This window comes from Erinaceus europaeus, chromosome 11 (genome assembly GCF_950295315.1).
Source record: "Erinaceus europaeus chromosome 11, mEriEur2.1, whole genome shotgun sequence".
Lineage (NCBI taxonomy): Eukaryota > Metazoa > Chordata > Mammalia > Eulipotyphla > Erinaceidae > Erinaceus > Erinaceus europaeus.
In genome coordinates this window covers 47,682,834-47,708,431 of record NC_080172.1, presented here as the reverse complement: position 1 = coordinate 47,708,431, position 25,598 = coordinate 47,682,834, and the positions used below count along the sequence as shown (strand labels likewise).

Here is a 25,598-nt window from a genome sequence, read left to right as displayed (position 1 = left end):
GTAAAGAGAAGAAAAAATAAATTACTCAACAGAGTGGGAAAGAAATTAGAATCAGATTCTATTCCTTTTCAAGTTTGCTTCCTGATTTTCCTCTTATAGTCCAACAGTATACTATTGTCAGTTGTAATTGGTTAGTCTCATTACATTTATCTATTTTTCATATCTTACAGAGGTGGAATTTCCCCTGGAACATTATACATTGGAATTGCAAGACCATACAGTTGTATGTAATTCTTCTCTTTCTGGGCATGTTGCATTACTGGACGAGAAAACAGCCACAGTGACTGCTATCCACCTTGGTCAAACTAACCTTGTTTTTGTCCATAAAAGTATCCTTTTGATCAAGTTTTAGCTGCCAATCTGTATTTCTTTGAGCATGCTAGACACATTTCTTGGTAATTCTGTTAAGAGTGATTATAGCAGCCTGGGAGATACATACAGTAGATAAAGCTTTGGACTTAGATGCATGAGGCCCCAAGTTTGATCTTCAGCATCAAATGTGTCAGACAGTGATGCTCTGGTTCTCTCTGTCTCATAAACAAATATTTAATAAGTAAATCTTTTTTTTTCTAGATAGAGGCAGAGAGAAGGAAAGAGAGGTGAAGGGAGAGGAGTGGGTGGTGGTGCACATGGCTAAGCACACATAGTACATGCACAAGGACCCACACAAGGGTCCAAGTTTGAGCCCCACTCCCTACCTGCAGGGGAGACACTTCAGTAGTGGTAAATGTCTGCATGTGTCTATCTTTCTCTTCTCCTCTCTATTTCCCTCTACCCTCTCAAATAAAATGGGGGGGGGGGGATATCCGCCAGTGATTTGTCTGATTTCTTCTTTTATTTTTTCTTTATGGGAGGTTAATGGTTTACAGTTGACAGTAAAATACAGTAGTTTATACCTGTATAACATTTCTCAGTTTTCCACATAACAATCTCACCCCCTCTAGGTCCTCCTCTGCCAGCATGTTCCAGGACCTGAACCCCCACCCACACCCCCACCTAGAGTCTTTTACTTTAGTGTAATAAACCAACTCCAACTCCAGTCCAAGATATGCTTTGTGTATTCCCTTCTATTCTTATTTTCAACTTGTCTATAAGTGAGATCATCCCATAGTCATCTTTCTCTTTCTGCCTTATCTCACTTAACATAATTCCTTCAAGTTTCATCCAAGATGACATAAAGAAGGCACATACACCATTTTTAATAGCTGAGTAGTATTCCATTATGTATATAGACCACAATTTACTCAGCCACTCATCTGCTGTTGTACACCTGGGTTGAATCCAGGTTCTGGATACTACAAATTGTGCTGCTATGAACATAGATACACACAAATATTTTTGGATGGGCGTGTTTCATTTCTTAGGCTATATCCCCAGGAGAGGAATTGCAGGATCATAGAATAGGTCTACTTCTAGCCTTCTGAAAGTTCTCCAGACTTCTCTCCACAGGGGTTGGACCAATTGGCATTCCCACCAGCAGTGCAGGAGGGTTCCTTCATTGCCACAAGTTTTTCAGCATTTGTTGCTGGTACCTTTTCTTTTTTTTTAAAATTTATTTCTTTATTGGGGAATTAATGTTTTACATTCAACAGTAAATACAATAGTTTGTACATGCATAACATTCCCCAGTTTCCCATTTAACAATACAACCCCCACTATGTCATTTATCATCCTTCATGGACCTGTATTCTCCCCACCCACCCATCCCCACCCCAGAGTCTTTTACTTGGGTGCAATATGCCAATTCCATTTCAGGTTCTACTTGTGTTTTCTCTTCTGATCTTGTTTTTCAACTTCTGCCTGAGAGTGAGATCATCCCATATTCATCCTTCTGTTTCTGACTTATTTCACTCAACATGAATTTTTCAAGGTCCATCCAAGATCGGCTGAAAACGGTGAAGTCACCATTTTTTACAGCTGAGTAGTATTCCATTGTGTATATATACCACAACTTGCTCAGCCACTCACCTGTTGTTGGACACCTGGGTTGCTTCCAGGTTTTGGCTATTACAAATTGTGCTGCCAAGAACATATGTGTACACAGATCTTTCTGGATGGATGTGTTGGGTTCCTTAGGATATATCCCCAGGAGAGGAATTGCAGGATCATAGGGTAGGTCCATTTCTAGCCTTCTGAGAGTTCTCCAGACTGTTCTCCATAGAGGTTGGACCAATTGACATTCCCATCAGCAGTGCAGAAGGGTTCCTTTGACCCCACACCCTCTCCAGCATTTGCTACTGTTACCTTTTCTGATGTATGACATTCTCAGAGGAGTGAAGTGATATCTCATTATTGTCTTGATTTGCATTTCTCTGACAATCAGAGACTTGGAGCATTTTTTCATGTGTTTCTCGGCCTTTTGGATCTCTTCTGTGGTGAATATTCTGTCCATGTCCTCCCCCCATTTTTGGATGGGGTTATTTGTTGTCTTGTTGTTGAGTTTGGCAAGCTCTTTATATATGTTGGTTATTAAACTCTTATCTGATGTATGACATGTAAAGATCTTCTCCCATTCTGTGAGGGGTTGCTTGGTTTGGGTAGTGGTTTCTTTTGCTGTGAAGAAGCTTTTTAATTTGATGTAGTCCCATAAGTTTATACTTGCCTTAGTCTTCTTTGTAATTGGATTCGTTTCATTGAAGATGTCTTTAAAATTTATGCAGAAAAGAGTTCTGCCAATATTTTCCTCTAAGTATTTGATAGTTTGTGGTCTAACATCCAAGTCCTTAATCCACTTGGAATTTACTTTTGTATTTGGTGAAATACAGTGGTTCAGTTTCATTCTTCTGCATGTTTCAACCCATTGTTTCCAACACCATTTGTTGAAGAGACTCTGCTTTCCCCATGTAATAGTCTGGGCCTCTTTGTCAAAGATTAGATGTCCATAGGTGTGGGGCCTCATTTCTGGGCTCTCAATTCTGTTCCACTGGTCAGTGTGTCTATTCATGTTCCAGTACCAAGCAGTTTTGATGACAATGGCCCTATAATACAGTTTGAGATCTGGGAGTGTGATGCCTCCAGTTCTGTTCTTTTTTCTCAAGATTGTTTTGGCAATTCTAGGTCTTTTCTGGTTCCAGATAAACATTTGTAGCATTTTTTCTATTATCCTAAAAAATGTGCTTGGGATCTTGATGGGAATAGCATTAAATTTGTAGATGACTCTGGGTAATATATTCATTTTGATGATGTTAATTCTTCCAACCCATGAACTTCCAGCTTCTTGCTGGATTCTTTAGGTTTTTCCATGTATACTATCATGTCATCTGCAAATAAGGAGAGTTTGACTTCTTCTCTTCTAATCTGTATCCCTTTAATTCCTTGCTTCTGCCTGATTGCTATGGCAAGAACTTCCAACACTATGTTGAATAGTAATGGTGATAGTGGGCAGCCCTGTCTAGTACCTGATCTGAGGGGAAATGCTTCCAGTTTTTCACCATTGAGTATGATGTTGGCTGTAGGTTTGCTATATATAGACTCCACTATCTTCAGGAATTTTCCATCTATTCCCATTTTTTGTAGTGTTTTGATCATAAAGGGATGTTGTATTTTGTCAAAGGCTTTCTCTGCATCTATTGATATGACCATGTGGTTTTTGGTCTTACTTTTGTTGATGTGGTGGATCACATTGATTGATTTACGTATATTAAACCAACCTTGCATGCCTGGGATAAACCCCACTTGGTCATGATGAACAATCTTTTTGATATACTGCTATATCCGGTTGGCTAGAATTTTGTTTAATATTTTCGCATCTATGTTCATCAGAGATATTGGTCTGTAGTTTTCTTTTTTGGTTGTGTCCCTGTCTGCTTTTGGTATCAGGGTGATGTTGGCGTCATAGAAGCTGGCAGGGAGTATTCCAGTGTCTTCAATCTTCTGGAAGATTTTTAAAAGTAGAGGTATTAGTTCTTCTTTGAAGGTTTTGTAGAATTCGTTTGTAAAACCATCTGGTCCAGGACTTTTATTTTTGGGGAGATTTTTGATAACTGTTTCAATTTCATTAGCTGTGATGGGCCTGTTCATGTTATCCACTTCCTCTTTACTTAGTTTTGGAAGTTGGTAGGTATCTAGGAAATCATCCATTTCTTCCAGGTTCTCTAGCTTGGTGGCATATAGTTGTTCATAGAAGCCTCGCATGATATGTTGAATTTCTGCAGTGTCTGTTGTGATATCTCCTCTTTCATTTACTATCTGATTTATTTGGGTCTTCTCCCTTTTTTGTTTTGTGAGTCTGGCTAAAGGTTTGTCGATTTTGTTTATTCTTTCGAAGAACCAACATTTACTTTCGTTGATCTTTTGTATGATTTTCCTATTCTCAATGTTATTTATTTCTGCCCTAACTTTAGTGATTTCTGTCCTTCTGGTTGCTTTAGGGTTCCTTTGTTGTTCTTCTTCTAGGTCTTTAAGATGTGCAATCAGGATGTTTATTTGTGCTTTTTCTTGTTTCCTAATGTGTGCTTGTATGGCTATGAACTTCCCTCTTAGGACTGCTTTAGCTGTGTCTCAAATATTTTGATAGCTTGTGTCTTCATTTTCATTGAACTCTTGAAACATTTTGATTTCTTCCTTGATTTCCTCTTTGACCCAGAAGTTGTTAAGAAGTATACTGTTGAGCTTCCACATTTTGAGACTGTTAATAATCTTTTGTTGCTTGTTAAATGTTAGTTTAATTCCACTGTGGTCTGAGACGTCAAGCGTTGGACAGGGTGGGCGAAGATATCTGCGTATATTGGCAAGTCCGGTTGAGCGTAGACGTGGGAAATGAACTTAGATGATGCCGCATCCTGACGAATATCTGGCGGGGCGATGTTGCTAAGGACTGGCAGCCATGGAACCGGGGTGGAACAGATGGTTCCAGAAATTATCCTCATGGAGGAATATAATTTGGAATCGACCAAGTGGACATGGGGGCTATGGAACCATACTGGGGCACAGTATTCTGCAGTGGAATAGCAGTGGCAGAGATAATCCAGTGGTTATGCAAAAAGACTTTCACAGCCCCTCAGCTATGCCACTGAGGTATAGGTCTTCTGAGTTTCCTGGTTAGATCTCTGTCCCCTGGTGTCCCTTCCTGTCGCTGCTCCAGATTCTGAGGGTAGTAGCAATGGAGACTTAGAGTTGCACTTGGTGAGTCTCTGGGGAGTCCTCTCCTCCCTTCAGCTGTCCCCTTGTTGGTGGAGCAGACTGGAGGTGGTGGTTCAACTGATAAACTGCTGAACTGTTAGCAGTCACTTAATCTCTCCTTAGGCCCCTCTCTCCTCTCTGTCACCAGCCGCATGTGTTTGTACTCACCGGTGATTTACTGGGTTCCTGTGGTCATTCTAGTCCTGTCTTGTTTCGGTCCTGGGTGGTCTCCTTTAGTATTCCTAGTTGATCTGGGAGAGGACAGGAGAGGAGAGAAAGCGATCTGCTGCTCGTAGCTCCACCTCCGGAAGTCTGCTGGTACCTTTTCTGTTGTATGACATTCTCACAGGAGTAAAGTGGTACCTCAGTGTTATTTGCATTTCTCTGACAATCAGTGACTTGGAGCATTTTTTTTCATATGTCTGATGGCTTTTGGTTCTCTTCTTTGGTGAATATTCTGTTTATATGCTCTCCTCATTTTTGGATGGGCCAATTCTTGTTGTTGTTGTTGTTGTTGTTGTTATGATTGCTGAGTTTGGTGAGCTCTTTATATATTTTGGTTATTAGCCTCTTGTCTGATGTATGGCATGTAAAGATCTTCTTCCAGTCTGTAAAGGGTCTCTTTGTTTGGCTGGTGGTTTCTTTGCTGTGCAAAGCTTTTTAATTTGATGTAGTCCCATTGGTTTATTTTTGTTTTAGTCATCTTTACAATTGGATTTGTATCACTGAGATGCCTATAAAATTTAGATGGAAAATAATTCTGCCAGTATTTTCCTCTATTTGTTATTTTTTGATTTAACATCCAAGTCCTTGATCCATTTGGAATTTCCTTTTGTGTCTGGTGGAATGTAGTGGTTCAGTTTCATTCTTCTGCATGTTTCAACCCAATTTTTCCAACACCATTTGTTGAAGAGATTCTCCCCATTTAATCGTCTCAATGCACAAAGACCTTTGTCAATGATTAGATGTACATAGGTGTGGGTGGTTCTCTTTCTGTCTCTCTCTTTCTCTCTCTCTACCTTTCTGTCTCTCAAGTTCTGTCTTGGAAAATAAAAGTCATCTAGGAGTAGTGGAATCACACAGACACAAAGCCCCAGCAAATTCCTGGAGCAAACAATGCAATCAGAAAATTAAAACATTTGGATTTCAGTTCTCAGTATTTCATTTTTAAACATTTCCTATGGTTGAATATCTGAATCATAAAGAAATTCATCAAATATCAATTATGCTTTTAGCATATGCTCCAATATTGCTCTGAGCACTTGATATTTCTATTTTACTCAGAGTAGTTAGGGAAGTCCTTTCTGATAAGGTGATGTTGAAGCAATGAGTCATGCAGATATCTGGTTGAAAGAGCTCCAGAAAGAGGAAATAGCAAAGGTTCTAAAGCAAGAGCCTATTGCCATATCTAAAGAAAGACACAAAGGCTGAAGTACAAACAATCAAGAGAAAAAAGAAGAGGTCATCAAAGAGGGTAGAGTAGGTTATGTGTGATCTACTAGGCTTACTCTAATTAACATACCAGGGGCCAGGTAGTGGTGCTACTAGTTGAGAACACATGTTATTAATACAATACACAAAGACTCAAGTTCAAGCTGTAGTCTCCATCCACAGGGGGAAGCTTCACAGGCAGTGACGCTATATCTTTCTATATATCTCCCTCTTCCCTCTCACTCTATGTCTCTATCAAATAAATAAATAATAAATCAACTTATATTAAAAACTTATCAGGCTTAATTCTGGTAGAGCACATGTTTTACCACAGGTGAGGTTCTGGGCCAATCCTAGCACCACATGGAACTCCTTGGATGAAAGAACCACAATTTAATAATAATAATAATAATAATAATAATATATAATTTATTTTGCAAAGCCTTGAGTTATTTTCCTAGCATCACATTTCAAAATATAATAGACCAGGGGTCTGGTGGTGGCACACGTGGTTAAGTGCACATGTTACAATGCACAAGGACCTGATTTTGAGCCCCCAGTCCCTACCTGCAGGGGGAAGGCTTCATGAGTGGTGAAGCAGGTCTGCAGGTGTCTCTCTGTCTATCTCCCTATCTCCCCCTTCCCTCTTGATTTCTGGCTGTCTCTATACAATAAGTAAATAAATAAAGATAATAATTTTGGGGCCAGGTGGTGGCACACTTTGTTGAGCGCACATGTTACAATGTTCAAGGACCCTGGTTCGAGTCCCTGGTCCCCACCTGTAGGGGGAAGGCTTTGTGAGTGGTGAAGCAGAGCTGCAGGTGTCTCTCTTTCTCTCTCCCTCTCTATCTCCCCCTACCTTCTTGACTTCTGGTTGTCTCTATCCAATAAATTAATTAAAAGAATTAAATAATTGGGGGGTTGGGCGGTAGCGCAGAGAGTGCGAGGACCGGCATAAGGATTCCAGTTGGAGCCCACGGCTCCCTACCTGCAGGGAAGTTGCTTTACCAGCGGTGAAGCAGGTCTGCAGGTGTCTATCTTTCTCTCCCCCCGTCTTCCCTTCCTCTCTCCGTTTTTCTCTGTCCTATCCAACAACGACGACATCAACAACAACAATAATAACTACAACCACAATAAAAAAAAAAGGCAATTAAAGGGAAAATAAATGTTTTTTAAAAATTGGGGGTGGGGCGGTAGCACAGCGGGTTAAGCTCATGTGGCTCAAATCTCAAAGACCTGTGTAAGGATCCTGGCTTGAGCTGGCTCCCCACGTGGAGGGGAGTCGCTTCACAACTGGTGAAGCAGGTCTGCAGGTGTTTATCTTTCTCTCCTCCTCTCTGTCTTACCCATTTCTCTCTGTCCTATCCAACAATGACGATGACATCAATAACAACAACAATAAAACAACAAGGGCAACAAAAGGGGGATAAAAGCAAATTTTTTAAAAATTTAAAAAATTAGCTCCCACACCTACGGACATCTAATCTTTGACAAAGGGGCCCAGACTATTAAATGGGGAAAGCAGAGTCTCTTCAACAAATGGTGTGGGAAACAATGGGTTGAAACATGCAGAAGAATGAAACTGAATCACTGTATTTCACCAAATACAAAAGTAAATTCCAAGTGGATCAAGGACTTGGATGTTAGACCACAAACTATCAGATACTTAGAAGAAAATATTGGCAGAACTCTTTTCCACATAAATTTTAAAGACATCTTCAATGAAACGAATCCAATTACAAAGAAGACTAAGGCAAGTATAAACTTATGGGACTACATCAAATTAAAAAGCTTCTTCACAGCAAAAGAAACCACTACCCAAACCAAGCAACCCCTCACAGAATGGGAGAAGATCTTTACATGCCATACATCAGACAAGAGTTTAATAACCAACATATATAAAGAGCTTGCCAAACTCAACAACAAGACAACAAATAACCCCATCCAAAAATGGGGGGAGGACATGGACAGAGTATTCACCACAGAAGAGATCCAAAAGGCCGAGAAACACATGAAAAAATGCTCCAAGTCTCTGATTGTCAGAGAAATGCAAATCAAGACAACAATGAGATATCACTTCACTCCTCTGAGAATGTCATACATCAGAAAAGATAACAGCAGCAAATGCTGGAGAGGGTATGGGGTCAAAGGAACCCTCCTACACTGCTGGTGGGAATGTCAATTGGTCCAACCTCTGTGGAGAACAATCTGGAGAACTCTTAGAAGGCTAGAAATGGACCTATGCTATGATCCTGCAATTCCTCTCCTGGGGATATATCCTAAGGAACCCAACACATCCATCCAGAAAGATCTGTGTACACATATGTTCTTGGCAGCATAATTTGTAATAGCCAAAACCTGGAAGCAACCCAGGTGTCTAACAACAGATGAGTGGCTGAGCAAGTTGTGGTATATATACACGATGGAATACTACTCAGCTGTAAAAAAAATGGTGACTTCACCGTTTTCAGCCGATCTTGGATGGACCTTGAAAAATTCATGTTAAGTGAAATAAATCAGAAACAGAAGAATGAATATGGGATGATCTCACTCTCAGGCAGAAATTGAAAAACAAGATCAGAAAAAAAAAAAAAAACACAAGTAGAACCTGAAATGGAATTGGCTTATTGCACCAAAGTAAAAGACTCTGGGGTGGGTGGGTGGGTGGAGAGAATACAGGTCCAAGAAGGATGACAGAGGACCTAGTGGGGGACCTAGTGTATTGTTATATGGGAAACTGGGAATCTGGGGAATGTTATGCATGTTCAAACTATTGTATTTACTGTTGAATGTAAAACATTAATTCCCCAATAAAGAAATTAAAATAGAAAATACTAAAATTTTATAATTTTTCCTCAAGAAAGACATATTTATATGTCTTTCTTGAGGAAGATGGTGACTATTCATAATGTATTTCAATGCCTTAACTTAGGGTGGTTTGTAGTACTGTTCATTGAGATGGGTCAATAAGAGAATGAACAAATTTAAAGGAAAAGAAAAGTAGTTTAGTTTTCCATATGTCAATCTGAAGTACCTATGGGAAAGGCATTCCAAAAGAAAAAATTTTATAGTCCATCTCTCAGAAGGAGCAAGATTCAGATTGAAGGTAGATACTTAGAAGAGAATAGTTTTCGAGCTGGGGAGACAGCATAATGGTGATGCACAAGGTCCCAGGTTCAATCCCCAGTACTACAATAAACCACAGCTGAGCAGGACTCTGGAGAACTCTGGAGTCTCTCTTTCTCTCTGGGGAGAATACATAAGAGTCAGAAAATGAGAGCCAATGTGTACTCTAGTTTGTAAGTTTTATGTGAAAAATTTTTTCTTTCTTTCCTTTTTTCTCTCTTTCTTTCCTTTCTTTTTTTTTTTTTTTGCCAGTAGGGTTGTCACTGGGGTGTGGTGACTACGCAGTGAATCCTCCTTGCATCATCCTCAGATTTGAAATTCATTTTTTTTTGTTTGTGAGCAATGCACTTTAATTTCAGATGTGAGTTACACTTCTAATATATGAAACAGAATTTTTTCCCTACCTCTTAGGACTTTGGGCCTAGAAACTACACAGAAAGGCTTGTCAGGGTTAAGGCACCATTAAGCTAATTAGTTGATTAGCATAGACTTTGGCTAACTTTTGCTAGGTACTAGCTCTCAGGTTAAGCTTGCTCAGCTTCCTTCTTTTCCTTTGACAGACAAAGAAACAGAGAAGGAAAGAAACAACAGTACTGAAGCTTCCTTCAAAGCAGTAGGGTTTGGGTTTGCTCCTGGGTCATACCCATGGCATAACTGAGCACTATCCAAGTGAATTATTCTGCCAGCCTCCAGGTTGAGCTTTTGTATCATAGTTTAAGATGCCTACTTTTCTTTCCCTCCAAGCACTAATCGCCTTCAAAGGAAAGGGGAAGTTATTGGTGTGGGTTGGAAGAAAAAAGGCATTTCCCTAAGCTTTTGTAGTTGATGTAAGCATCAGTTACTTCTCTCTTACTAACCAAGATGAATTATAGATGGTTGAAAAGGCCCTTCCTGAGGAGTTGGGGGTGGTGAAGCAGTGGTGTAGTTCTCTCTGTATCCCCATATCTTTTGATACCTGCCTCTAATCTATAAATAAATATATTAAATAGAAAGAAAGCAGAGAAGAAAGAAAAGTTCCTTCCTAGGAGATTTTTTTTCATGTGCCTTTTCCCCCCATCCAAATGGAAGAAGGAAAGAACTTGGGGTAGCATGGAAGTCCATTAAGTGGAGGCCCCTTGGTTAAAGAACATTTTCTGAATAAAGAAGGGGAAAAGAAAGGGGGGGGAGTTTTAAAAAAGAAGCACAGTGCTTACTGCTTATCACTGTCACCATTTCCATGGAAGACTTTAGAAAGGATGTTTCTTAGGAGGGGACTCATACAGTTTAAGTAGCAACAATCAGAAGGAAATTGGAGCTTATGTGGATTGTGGGTTAACTCGCATATAATCTGGTTCCAAGATGAAATTAATTTTTAAATGAAACATGATTCATTTTCAAATTAAAGTTATTTTTATTGATTTAATAATGATTGTCAAGATTGTAGGATAAGAATAGGTACAATTTCTGACCATCAGAGTTCAGTATCCCAATCCCCTTCCTTGGAAGATTCCCTATTCATTATCCCTCTGGGATTACTATGGACTCAGGATTACTATGGTGTGCAGTAGGTGGGAGGTCTGGCTTCTGTAATTGCTTCTCTGCTGGACATGGGTGTTGGTAGGCAGATCCATAATCCCAACCTGTTTCTATCTTTCTCTAGTAGAGCAGGGCTCTGGAGAGGTGGGTCATCTTCCCAGGGTTGTCAGGTTGGTGTCATGGTAGCATCTGCAACTTGGTAGCTGAAAAACATTAAGGTATAAAGCAGAACAAATTGTTTAATAATCAGGAACCTAAAGGTAAGAATAGAGCAGATGAGACTTAGGGGTCTTCATTTTGGAAAAAGCTAGAACTCCTGTCTATTTTAGGTATATTCCAAGGGGCCCATGACTTTACTAATTTTTGCCTGAGCCTGACAAACTAACATGCAGGTAGGCTAAAGCTATTGTCTGGGGAGATGGTGTCACAGTTGGAAATTAGACTAGAAAGCTGGGTCAGGGCAGAGAGTAGCTCCAAAATATGGGACAAGTACTGTAGACCCTACCCTATCAATCTGAGCTGGGGCCCATGTCTATTTATATTCAACACGGGAGCCTGTATAACTTCTGCACCCCTGCATTCCAGGGTCATAGCTAGGAACATTTTAAGCTGCACTCATTTCAGGGTCCATCTTCCTTGAGTGGCAGAGTATGTTGACAGCCTCCCTTTGGAGTTTCTACCATTGTTGTTCTACATTGAGGGCAAGATCCTGTAGAGGCCCACAAGAGGGTTTATGACATCAGTCCTGATGGATGACCAGTGATGATGGAGAGAGGGATCTGTTAGAGGTCTAGGCCCATCACATATCTATGTGGGAATCCCAGGATTCCCTGACTAAGGCCCTGGATGAGGGGTGGCCTGGTAGTGACCAAAAGGGTCATCATTAAAGTATTCTGGTCTCTTGCCCTTACCCAGCTTTCGTAGTCCTTACATTATCGGACATGGTTGGACTTTGAGTGATTGAGGGAAGTGAAGTAGGCAGTAGATGAGGAGAGTATCTAGGTCTAAGTAGAAACTATTTGATTAAGCACTTTATGGTGTCTTTTAGGTCTTTCTACTTGCCTGCTGCACTTATTGAGTCACTGAAAACTATTGTACACATATATTTTAAGGTATATATTTCCCCCTAACTTATAGATACATGTACGTATGTGCCCTATCTCATGGGCCCTGGTCTATATCTAGGTTCTATAACTTTGTTAGGAATTGTGCCACCCAAAATGGAATTTAGGAAAGGTCTGATTTCTTTCTTTCTTTTTTTTCATCGTTATTGTTGCTATTATTGTTGCTCAATAGGACAGAGAGAAATTAAGAGGAGAGGAAGACAGAGCAGGGGAGAAAGATAGATATTTGCAGACTTGGTTCACTTGTGAAGTAACCCCCCCCCTGCAGGTGGGGAGCTGGGGGCTTGAACCCAGATCCTTGCGTGAGTCCTAGCACTTCTTACTATGTGCATTTAATCCAGTGCACTACTGCCTGACCCCCAAGGTCTGATTTCTTATGATGACTGGATCCTTCAGACTTTTTTTTTTAAATATTTATTTAATTTATTTATTCCCTTTTGTTGCCCTTGTTGTTTTATTGTTGTAGTTATTATTGTTGTTGTCGTTGTTAGATAGGACAGAGAGAAATGGAGAGAGGAGGGGAAGACAGAGAGGAGGAGAGTAAGATAGACACCTGCAGACCTGCTTCACCGCCTGTGAAGCGATTCCCCTGTAGGTGGGGAGCCGGGTCAGACCTTTCTTAGAATTGTGCACATAAAATTTTTTTATAAATAGTTATTTATTCCTTTTTGTTGCCCTTGACGTTTTATTGTTGTAGTTATTATTGTTGTTATTGATGTCATCATTGTTGGATAGGACAGAGAGAAATGGAGGGAGGAGGGGAAGACAGAGAAGGGGAGAAAAAGATAGACACCTGCAGACCTGCTTCACTGCCTGAGAACTGACTCCCCTGCAGGTGGGGAGCAGGGGGCTCAAACCGGGATACTTGCACCAGTCCTTGTGCTTTGCACCACCTGCGCTTAACCCGCTGCACCACCTCCCGACTCCCACACATAAAAGTTTTTTCATTTCAATAGATAAAAATAACTTATGTTGAGGGGCTGGGGAGACAGCATAATGGTTCTGCAAGACTTTCATACTTGAAGCTCTGAATTCCCAGGTGTAATCCACAGTACCACCAAAAGCCAGAACTGAGCAGTGTTGTGGTCTCAGTCTTTCTCTTGACTTTTCTCCCCCCTCCTCTCTCTCATCTTACCTAGATAATTTTTAATTAAATATTTAAAAATTAAAAAAACATTTTAACTTGGGAGGTGGCATGGTTGGATACTGTTGAATTCTCAAGCTTGAGGCCTGAGTTCTATCCGCACTTCATATGCTAGAGTGATGTTCTGGTGCTCTCTCCCATGATCACTCTTATTGATTAGTAAGTAAATTAAAATTTAATGAATATCTGCTTGTGTTTATACATGGGCTTAATATCTTACATTTCTCTTTTTTGACCAATTAGTTCAGATGATTTCCTTAAGCAAAGATTAAGATGTTCATATGCGATTTGTGTCTGGACTCCCAAATTGTACCATATATGTTGTACAGCCTGGATTTCTAGGTACTTTTAAAATAATTCTTTTCAGAAAACAAAGAACTTAAACAATTTCACTAAAATCTGTGCATTAAATACAAGAGCATTTTTTACCTTAATTTTGAACTTCAAATTCAGTGCTACCTTTATAAACTTATTCCAGTTTAATATCCTGTATAAGAATGAAGCATCTTGAAGCAGATATGAAAAATATGAGATCTATGAAATTCAATATTGGGTTAGCTAAAGAGACATTGTTATATGGGAAAAAGAATCCTAATGCATTAGATCATATGAAACAATGACTCAGGAAAATACTTAAATATCAATAGCACTTTACAGATTTGAAATAAGTTAAAATGGTGGTTTGTTTTCAAATGCAGGTTTAAATGTTTCTTTGCACCTGAGATGAGTAAATTAAAACAGGATCTTTGGAATTCTTAAGTATTAAAAAACCTGATCTACTTTAGAAACCATCTCTTAGCAATTTTGCTCTTTGCATAGTTTTTAATGTTTGTAATTTTAATACACTGTAGAAAAATGTTGGTCTCTCCTAATAGTTTCATTTCTTGATTTGTGTATAGGTTTCACAGTCCAGCCTGGAGACAGATGGAGTCTAGAGGTGGGACAGGTGTATACCATTACAGTGGAAGTGTTTGATAAAAGCAGCACAAAGGTCTATATTTCAGATGTGAGTCTCTCCTTTGATTGAAACATCTTCATGGGTACAGAGTCTTCTTTTTCTTTCTCTTACAGATTTATCTTGAGAAATGTAAGTTGTTACTTTTTTTTTTTTTGCCTCCAGGGTTATTGCTGGGGTTTGGTGCCTGCACTATAAATTCACTGCTCCTGGTGGCCATATTTTTTCTACTGTTGTTGTTGCTGCTGTTGCTGTTGTTGTGTAGGACAGAGAGAAATTTAGAGAGGAGGGGAAGACACAGAGGGGAGACAAAGACACCTACACACCTGCTTCACCACTTGTGAAGCCCCCCCCCCCACAGGTGGGGAGAACCGAGGTCCTTGTGCACTACTAGGCCTCAAGTTGTTGTTTTTTAAAAATATATATATATATTTTCTTTCTTTTTTTTATTGGGGAATAAATGTGTTTTTTTTTTTTTATTTATTCCCTTTTGTTGTCCTTGTTTTAAGGGGAATAAATGTTTTACATTCAACGGTAAGTACAATAGTTTGTACATGCATAATAAAAAATATTTTATGTATTAATTTGGATAGAGACTGAGAGAAATTAAGTGAGAAAGGAGAGGGGTAGAGAGAGAGAAAGAGAGAGACTTGCATCACTTTTTCTCTTTTTTAAACCTCTTGTGAGGCTTCCTTCCTGCAGGTGGGGAGCTGGGGGCTCTAACTGGGATACTTACACTGGCCCTTGCGCTTGGCACCATATGCACTTAACCCGCTGTGCTGCCGCCCAGCCCCCAAGGTGTTGCTTTTCAAAGTAGTTCTATGCTTGATGAATGCTAAACCAGAACTACTAGATATTAATATAACTTGGTTCTATTTACAGAAAAGACCCTGGGACAACTATTGTTTATATTTCTTCAATATAAAGAAATATCTTTCATCTTACTGAAGAATGCACTTTACTGCAATAAAAATATTATTTAAAAATTAAAGGGTGGAGGGCATAGCATTTGGTTATACAAAAAAAAACCCAAAAACTTTCATGCCCGAGGTTCCAGGTTCAGTCCCCTCACCACCATAAGCTAGAGCTGAACAGTGGTAGCAAAACAAACATTTAAAAAAAAAAAAATCGTGGTCCGGGAGATGGTGCAATGGATAAAGCACTGGATTCTCAGCCATGAGGTCCTGAGTTCAATCCCCAGCAGCACATGTACCAGAGTGATGTCTGGTTCTTCCTCCCTCTCTTATCTTTCTCATGAATAAATAAATTCTTAAAAAACAAAATCGAGGGGGTTGGGCAGTAGCACAATGGTTAAGCGCGTGTGGTGCAAAGCGCAAGGACCAGCTAGGGACCCCGGTTCTAGCCCCCAGCTACCAACCTGCAGGGGAGTCCCTTCACAGGCGGTGGGGCAGGTCTGCAGGTGTCTGTCTTTCTCTCCCTCTCTTTGTCTTCCCCTCCTTTCTCGATTTCTCTCTGTCCTATCCAACAATGAACTACATTAAAGGCGACAATGATAGCTACAACAACAGGGGCAACAAAAGGGGGAAGAAAGGTGGCCTCCAGGAGCAGTGGATTCATGGTGCAGGCACTGAGCCCCAGCAATAAATAACCCTGGAGGCAAAAAAAAAAAAAGGAAAAAAAAGTCGAGCCCTGGCCTCCCCACCTGCAGGGGAGTTGCTTCACAGGCAGTGAAGCAGGTCTGCAGGTGTCTTTCTCTTTCCCTCTCTGTCTTCCCCTTCTCTCTCCATTTCTCTGTCCTGTCTTAGCAACGACAACATCAATAACAACAAAATAATAACTACAACAACAATAAAAACAAGGGCAAAAAAGGGAAAATAAATAAATGTAAATTTTAAAAAAAGAGTTAATGGGGGAGTCGGGCTGTAGCGCAGCGGGTTAAGTGCAGGTGGCGCAAAGCACAAGGACCGGCATAAGGATCCCGGTTCGAACCCCGGCTCCCCACCTGCAGGGGAGTCGCTTCACAGGCGGTGAAGCAGGTCTGCAGGTGTCTTTCTCCTCCTCTCTGTCTTCCCCTCCTCTCTCCATTTCTCTCTGTCCTATCCAACAACAACAACAATAATAACTACAACAATAAAACAACAAGGGCAACAAAAGGGAATAAATAAATAAAATAAATATTTTAAAAAAAGAGTTAATGGAAGAGAGTTGAAGATAGTGGGGATCTTTATTTGTCTACTTTATTTCAGTGATGGTCACCACAGTTTTCTAGTGGTGAGCAAAATCTCTTGACTGTCAGATGTAAATTGTTGTTCTCCATTTTCAACATCCATTTCTTTTTTTTTAATTTTATTATATTTATTCCCTTTTGTTGCCCTTGTTGTTTCATTGTTGTATTAATTATTATTGATGTCGTCAGTGTTGTGTAGGACAGAGAGAAATGGAGAGAGGAGGAGAAGACAGAGAGGGGGAGAGAAAGACACCTGCAGACCTGCTTCACTGCCTGTGAAGGGACTCCCCTACAGGTGGGGAGCTGGGGGCTCGAACTGGGATCCTTATGCCAGTCCTTGTGCTTTGTGCCACGTGTGCTTAACCCACTGCGCTACCGCCCGACTCCCTCAACATCCATTTCTTTCTCTAGGAAATGTTAACTTGTGGAATGGCGTGAAGGTTGCACAAGCTATTTCTTTTAACCTGGATTTTATTTAATTAATTAATTTATTTATTTATTGTACATAGTTCTTTTTTTTTTTAAAGAATTTATTTATTCATGAGATAGATAGGATGAGAGAAAGAACCAGACGTCACTCTGGTACATGTGCTGCTGGGGATCAAACTCAGGACCTCATGCTTGAGAATCCAATGCTTTACCCACTGTGCCACCTCCTGGACCACATATTTTATTTATTTTTAAAAAGAATTTATTGGGGCCAGGTGGTGGTGCACCTGATTGAGCGCACATGCTGCAGTGCACAAGGACCGGAGTTCGAACCCCTGGCCCCCACCTGCAAAAAAAGCTTTGCAAGTGATGAAGCAGGTCTGTAGGTGTCTCTGTCTCTCTCCCTTTCTAGCTTCTCTCCTCCTCTCAATTTCTGGCTGTCTCTATCCAATAAAGATAATAAAAAGTAAAAATAAGAAAGAATTTATTTATTTATTCATGAGAAAGATAGGAAGAGAGAGAGAAAAACCAGACATCACTCTGGTACATATGATCCTGGAGATTGAACTTGGGACCTCATGGTTGAGAATCCAATGCTCTATCCACTATGCCACCTCCTGGACCATGATAACCTGGTTTTTATAACTAGAATTACCTAAAAATCACATATCTTCATTGTAGAATTTCATGAAGGAAAGCAAAGTCTCATTATTATTTCTTTTCTTTTTATTATTTTTTATTATCTTTGTTTATTTATTGGGTGAAGACAGCCAGAAATTGAGAAGGAAGGGGGTGATAGAGAGGGAAAGATACAGAGAGACACTTGCAACATTGCTTCACCACTCACAAAGTTTTCCTCTGTGGATGGAGACTGCAGACTTGAACCCAGGTCCTTGAGCCTTGTAACATGTGTGCTCAATTAGGTGTGCCACCACCCAGCCCCTCATTTTTATTTCTGTATGCCTAGAATGCTATAGCCACATTTAAAAAATATTTATTTATTTATTCCCTTTTGTTGCCCTTGTTGTTTTATTGTTGTAGTTATTATTGTTGTTATTGATGTCATTGTTGTTGGATAGGACAGAGAGAAATGGAGAGAGGAGGGGAAGACAGAGAGGGGGAAAGAAAGATAGACACCTGCAGACCTGCTTCACCGCTTGTGAAGCGACCCCCCTGGCAAGTGGGGACCCAGGGGCTCCAACCGGATTCTTATGCCGGTCCTTGCGCTTTGCACCACCTGTGCTTAACCCACTGCGCTACCGCCCGACTTCCAGCCACATTTTTTTTTTTTATGGTTTGAGATTTAAGATAGTTCTAGGCGAAAGACATTTCTTGATATTTCTGTTACTGTTGGACTGATTTTCAGAATTTCAGGATTATGTACCAGTTTCTAAATGAGTATTTTGAAGAACAGCTAACTACTGTGAATGGATCTTACCATGTAGTAAAAGCTGTGAAAGATGGTGTCGTGGTGATAAATGCATCCCTGACTTCCATCATTTGCCAGGTAAGGATTATTAGTCAGGGCTGGGGAGACAGCATAGTGGTTATGCAAAAGACTTTCCTATTGAGACTTGTAAGATCCCAGGTTCAGTACCTGACACCACCATGAACCAGAGCTCAGGAGTGCTCTAGTGTCTCTGTCACTGTCTCTCTCTCTCTGTGTCCCCCCCACTCCTGCCTCCAGTGTTACCCCTGGGGCTCGGTGCCAGCACTACAAATCCACTGCTTCTGGCAGATATATTTTTTTCCCATTTTATTGGATAGGACAGAAACTGAGAGGGGAGAGGGAGGTAGAAAGAGGGATAGAAAGACACCTGCAGACCTGTTTCACTGCCTATGAAGCAACCCCCGTGCAGGGGTGGGGGGAGAACCGGGATTCTTGCACAGGTCCTTTTGCCTCATACTGTGTGCACTTAATCCGGTATGCCACTGGCTGGCCCCCTTCCTGTCTCTTTCTCTCACTCTCGATTTCTCTTTATTTTATTAAAAATAAATATTAAAGTATTATTAAGAATGTATTTGAATCCCAAGAACATTGATATATCTTGACTGATATGATTTTCTTGCAGATACATTTCTTTACCTGTCACAGAAGTGAGGAAGAAATGAATAAATATTATGTTCAGTGGTTTATACCTCTATCTGTTCCAATCTTTGTCATTGCACATATCTATATTTGTGGTCACTGTGTGCAACTGTCATTTTGGAGTCCTTAAAATTATTTTATATACACATTTTCATATGTGTATATTCAACATTTTATATACACATTTTCATATGTCATCAAGTCCACGTTGCTAAGACTCAGTGCCTGCCCATCTCCACTATTACTGCCAGCAATCTTTTTTTTAAGATAGTGGGTGAGAAACAGAGAAGGGGAAACACTGAAGCACTGCTCCATAACTTGTGAAGCTTCCCTCTCTGCAGATGCTGCCATATGGTAGTTAGCCCTTTGTTTAATATTTTATTTATTTATTTTAATGAGAGATACAGAGAGAGGGGGAGAGACCAGAGCACTGCTCAGCTCTGGCATATGGTGGTGCTGGAGATTGAATCTGGAAGCTTGGAGCCTCAGGCATGAAAGTCTCTTCACATAACCATTGTGCTGTCTCCCCAGCCATCAAGCCCTTTGTTTAATAGAGACAGAGAGAAAGTGAGAGGGAAAGGGAAACAGAGAGGGAGAGAGACAGCTGTAGCACTGCTTTACCATTTGCAAAGGCCCCCCCCCCCCAACAGTTGAGGACTGGGAACTTGAACCCGGGTCCTTGTGCATAGTAAGCTCTACCACTCACCTCCTGGGAACATCTATCTTTATTGTTTTCATCGGTATAAGCTAATTGAGCAATTAATTCATTATTACACCATTTTGTATATCATAGGAATAGTCCTTATAAAATCTCTTTTAATTCTTCTTTTTTTTGCTCTTATAGAATAAAAATATTACACCTATAAAACTGCCAATTGTACATCAGCAAGAAGTGAAGATTTATTTTCCCATCAAACTTACACCTAACTTTCTGGCATTTCCTTATCAACCTGCAGAAATGTTATATCGTTATAAAGTACAGGTATGATGTCCTCCATAAGAATTCATGGAGAGATAAAGACAATTTCTCTGGTATTGAAACTTGTTAAATTGAAATTAGTTAATGTTAATTTTTGTTCCTCCCTAATTCTAATATAACTCAGTTTTTGGTGACAACCAAGTCACAAATAGTGTCATCTATAAGACTTAGTATACTAGTCTATCTCTTCTGTGTATCTTCTGTCAGTTTTATAAAGTTTGTCACACTTCTTATGCCTCTGATATTTGATAATTGCTACAGCTTAACTCCTTTTAGGTACTTCCCTTGCAAATGTAGTTACTTTATAATATTGCAACTCAGACAACAGTGGGAAAAAAAAAAAAAGGATGGCCACCAGGAACAGTGGATTCATAGTGCTGGCACCGATCCACAACGATAACTCTGGAGGATAGATAGAGACAGAGATAGAGATAGATATGGCAACTCAGTTTCTTAATTACATAAGTAATTTATTGGATAGCTTAAATATTTCCCAAACTTTATATCAGACAGTTTTATATTTTCACTTAAATTACATGTTTCCTCCCATAGTAATTAAAGTATTGTATTTATTTATTTAGGATAGAAACTGAGAGAAATTGAGAGAGAAGGTGGAAGGAGAGAGGTAGAGAGACAGAGAGACACCTGCAGTACTGTTTCATCAATTATGAAGCTTAACCCTGGCCCTTGTGCACTGTAATGTGTACGCTCTACCAGGTGTGCCACTGCCAGGGTCCCTCCCATAGTAATTAAATACAAGCTTGTATTCTCTTCACAGGTAGAGGGTGGCAGTGGCAACTTCACCTGGACCTCTTCTAATGAATCAGTGGCCATGGTAACCACTAAAGGGGTAGTGACTGCAGGTCAGGTCAGAGGGCACTGTGCAGTTTTGGCCCGAGATGTACAAAATCCCTTTCGATATGGAGAAATTAAGGTAAATAACATGCATATAACCTTTATATTGTCACCCCTAGACACTGCTATCTAAATTTAAGTTTTGTATCATGATTACATATTTTTATGTGCTTTCTGGGAGGTAGCACAGCAGATAAAGTGTTAAGACTCTCAAGTGTGAAGTACTAAATTCAATCCCCACCATCCCATGTGCCACAGTGATGTTCTAGGTCTCTTTCTCTTCTCTCTCTCTCCAAAAAAAAAGATAAATAATATTCTTCTAATCCTAATGGACTATTTTTAAATGATTTTCAGAGACCAGGAGAGCTCACACTTTTACCATGTGTAAGGGTCTGGGTTCAAGCCCCTGGCCACCACATGAGAAAAACCATGCATAGGGAACTGGTAGAGCGTACCCTGTATCATGTGCAAGGACCTGTGTTTCAAGCATCTGGTCCCCTGCAGTGAAGAAAGCTTCATGAGTGGTGGAGCAGTGCTTTAGGTCTGTCTGTCTCTCTCTCTCTCTCTCTCTCCCCCTCTCCCTCTCTCTCCCTCTCCCTCCCCTACCCCTACCCCTCACCCTCCCCCACCCCTCCCCTCTCCCCTCCCCTCCCCCTCCCCTCTCCCCTCCCCTCTCCCCCTCCCCCTCCCCTCTCTTTCCCTCCCCTCCCCCTCTCCCTCCCCTCCCCCTCTCCCCTCCCCTCCCCTCCCCCTCTCCCTCTCCCTCTCCTTATCTCCCCCTTTCTCTTAATTTCAGTCTTTATCCAATAAAAATAAATAAATAAATAAATAAATAATCCCACAAGCAGTGGACTTGTACAAACATAAGACCCCAGCATTACAAAAAATATGTAGAAACCTCTTTTTAGCTTAACAAAATAGGTTGTGCTCTCCTCATAGTTTGCCAGACTCCTGTTATAAGGTAGTAAATACTATCCCTGTTGTAAGGTAGTAAGTACTATGTTTTACTTTTTGGTGGTGCCAGGACCTCATGCATGCCTGATTCTACTGTTCCCTGGCTTCTTTTTAATTTGCCATCTTTGCTGGGACTTGGTGCACTTGAGACTCCACTGCTCTGACATACTCCTTTTAATTTTTTTTTTCCACCAGGGTTGCCGCTGTGGTTTGGTACCAGCACTGTGAAGCCACTGCTCTCTGGGGCCATTTTTACCTTTTTTTTTTTTTTTTTGTCTATTTTATTTGATAAAACATAGAGAAAGGGGAGTTGTGGTCCAAGAGATGGCGCAGTGGATAGAACATTGGATTCTCAACCATGAGGTCTCCAGTTCAATCCCTGGCAGCACATGTACCAGAGTAATGTCTGGTTCTTTCTCTCTCTCTCTTCCTATCTTTTCTCATGAATAAATTCTTTTTTAAAATTTATTTTTTATTTAAGAAAGGATAAATTAACAAAACCGTGGGGTAGAAGGGGTACAACTCCATACAATTCTCACCACCCAATCTCCATATCTCATCCCCTCCCCTGATAGCTTTCCCATTCTCTATCCCTCTGGGAGCATGGACCCAGGGTCATTGTGGGTTGCAGAAGGTGGAAGGTCTGGCTTCAGTAATTGCTTCCCCGCTGAACATGGACGTTGACTGGTTGGTCCATACTCCCAGTCTGCCTCTCTCTTTCCCTAGTAGGGTGGGTCTCTGGGGAAGCGGAGCTCCAGGACACATTGGTGGGGTCTTCAGTCCCGGGAAGCCTGGCCGGCATCCTGATGGCATCTGGAACCTGGTGGCTGAAAAGAGAGTTAACATACAAAGCCAAACAAATTGTTGAGCAATCATGGACCCAAAGCTTGGAATAGTGGAGAGGAAGTGTTGGGGGGGTACTCACTGCAAACTCTAGTGTACTTCTGCTTTCAGGTATATATTTTGCAGTAGTTTATGGATACGTGTGAACATATGCTTTCTCTCACAGAACCTGGTGTATATCTAGGTTTTGGGACTTTGTTAGAAAGTGATCCACCTGAGATGGAATTAGAGAATACTATGAAAGGAAAGGTCTCACCCGAGTAATGAAGCTGAAGGGTTGTCATTCCACACGTGAAGTCTCTGGACACAGTCTGAGCTGAAGCATGTTGAGGTGGCAATCGTTGTGTTGATTAGGTTGCGATCGGCTGTTGCAATATTATTTGATATGGATTGGGAGAGGCATGTGGGAAAGTGGGCCCTATCCTAAGGTTCTAGGACTGGGAGAAATACAGGCTCTATAGTGGAGATGTGAGGTTCCTGCTGTCTTAGGGTTCAAAAAGACAATGGATAGTTAATGTTATCATCACATTATTTGGTAATTGGGTTAAATTTAAAAAGTCCTTTTGTTAGGGTTTGCTGTATAGTATCTAGTATCTTGTAAATAGCTGTGCCACCGGTTGTCTCTGATCTACTTGGTCTAGGCTTTTGAGAGAGTCCACATATCTGAAAAGAGAGAGGGAAGGGGGAGATAGGGAAAGACACCTGCTGACCTACTTCATCATTTGTAAAGTGTCCCCCTGCAGCTGAGGAGCAGAGGCTCAAACTCAGATTCTTGCACTCAATCAAGTGCATGACCACCCAGCTCTTGGCAGACTGTTTATCCTCTGTTTTTCCAGATATAGGAAAGGAGAGAGATTGAGAAGGGAGGGAGGAGACTGGAGAGAAGGAGAGAATGGGAAGGGAACAGGAGAGAAGGGGAGGGAAGGAAAGGGGAAGGGAAGGAGGGAATGGGAAGGGGAGCAACACTGATTCACTATTCAGAAAGCTTCCCCTTTTTCTTTCTTCCTTCCTTTCTTTCTTTTTTTTTTGCCTCCAGGGCATTGCTGGGGCTCCAGTGCCTGCACCATGAGTCCTCTACTCCTGGAAGCCATTTCCCGCCCCCCTTTTGTTGCCCTTGTTGTAGCCTTGTTGTGGTTATTATTGTTGTTGTTGATATCGCTCGTTGTTGGATAGGACAGAGAGAAACGGAGAGAGGGGGGGAAGACTGAAAGGGGGAGAGAAAGATAGATACCTGCAGACCTGCCTCACTGCCTGTGAAGGGACTCCCCTGCAGGTGGGGAGCCGGGGGCTCGAACCGGGATCCTTATGCCAGTCCTTGCGCTTTGCACCACATGTGCTCAACCTGCTTCCCTACCACCAGTCCTTGCGCTTTGCGCCACATATGCTCAACCCGCTGCACTACCGCTCGACCCCCAAGCTTCCCCTTTCTATAAAGTATGTTTGTCTTTTTTTAAAAAATATTTATTTATTTTCCCTTTTGTTGCCCTTGTTGTTTAACATTGTTGTGGTATTGATGCCGTTGTTGTTGGATAGGACAGAGAGAAATGGAAAGAGGAGGGGAAGACAGAGAGGGGGGAGAGAAAGACAGACACCTGCAGACCTGCTTCACCACCTGTGAAGAGACTCCCCTGCAGGTGGGGAGCCGGGGGCTCGAACCGATCCTTATGCCGGTCCTTGCGCTTTGCGCCACCTGCACTTAACCCGCTGCGCCACCGCCCGACTCCCAGCTTCCCCTTTCTAAGATGCACCCATGTGAAGGCCTGGGACTTGAACCTGAGTCTTCACTGTGATAAAGTGTACTGTCTACCAGATGAGGTATCTCCTAGACTCCCAAGTTTTCATTCTTTTTATCTCAGAGAGATAGAGACAGAGAGAAATAAAGAAACACTATAGCACTATTCAACCATCCATGGATCTTCCCTTGGTGCTTTCATGTGGTGTTGAGACTCAAACCTGTAGCTTCATGCATTATGCATGGTAAGGTATACACCCTACCAGGTAAACAATCTCCCGTCCTTCTGGTATGAGATACTTTAAAAAGATCAATTGATTAAGGAATGAACGAGTGGTGCGTCTCATAGACAGAGACATACATATAATATATAGTATGTTTCTTGTGATCAGGTTTTTTTTTTTTTTTTTTTTTCCCTACCAGAGCACTGCTCAGCTCTGGTTTTTAGTGGTGTGAAGGACTTAACCTGGGATTTTGGATCCTCAGGCATGAGAACCTCTTTGCATAACCATTATGCTATCTACCCCCGTTAAGTATGTTTCTTGTATACAGAATGATATATATGCACATGTATGGGTATATTTAAATATTTAAGAAATGTTTTCTTCAAAGATTTTTTTTTCATTTTTTCTTTATTGGAGGGATTAATGGTTTACAGTTGACAGTAAGATACAGTAGTTTGTACATGTGTAACACTTCTCAGTTTTCCACATAACAATCTAATGCCCCCTAAGTCTTCCTCCATCATCATGTTCCAGGATCTGAACATTACCCCCTTCCCACCCCAGAGTCTTTTACTTTGGTGCAATACACCAATCTTCTAAAATTTTTACAACAAAAATTCTTGAAAGCTCAATAATTTTCCCTCTAGGTATATGTCCTGAAACTGAGCAAAATGGAACTGTTACCATTTCATGCTGATGTGGAGGTTGGGCAGATTATAGAAATCCCCATTGCAATGTATCATGTAAATAAGGACACAAAAGATACCATTCCATTCACAGACTGCTCTCATTTATCTTTGGATCTAAATATGGACAAGCAAGGAGTGTTTACTCTTTTCAAAGAAGGTAAGTACAGGCTTTCTCCTTTTGTCTTTGAATTAAAGAACCA

General features: G+C 40.9%; 1 protein-coding gene across 2 annotated transcripts in view; it reads left to right on the top strand.

The window, feature by feature from the left end:
* NUP210L (nucleoporin 210 like) overlaps positions 1-25,598 on the top strand; it is a 147,815-nt gene that overhangs the window by 14,794 nt on the left and 107,423 nt on the right. For both annotated transcript variants that reach the window (XM_060201462.1, XM_060201461.1), the window contains exons 7-13: positions 171-329; positions 13,735-13,803; positions 14,361-14,467; positions 18,400-18,540; positions 19,967-20,104; positions 20,880-21,035; positions 25,357-25,555. In XM_060201462.1, the coding sequence (XP_060057445.1) occupies positions 171-329; positions 13,735-13,803; positions 14,361-14,467; positions 18,400-18,540; positions 19,967-20,104; positions 20,880-21,035; positions 25,357-25,555 (969 nt within the window). The remainder of the gene's footprint in view (positions 1-170; positions 330-13,734; positions 13,804-14,360; positions 14,468-18,399; positions 18,541-19,966; positions 20,105-20,879; positions 21,036-25,356; positions 25,556-25,598) is intronic.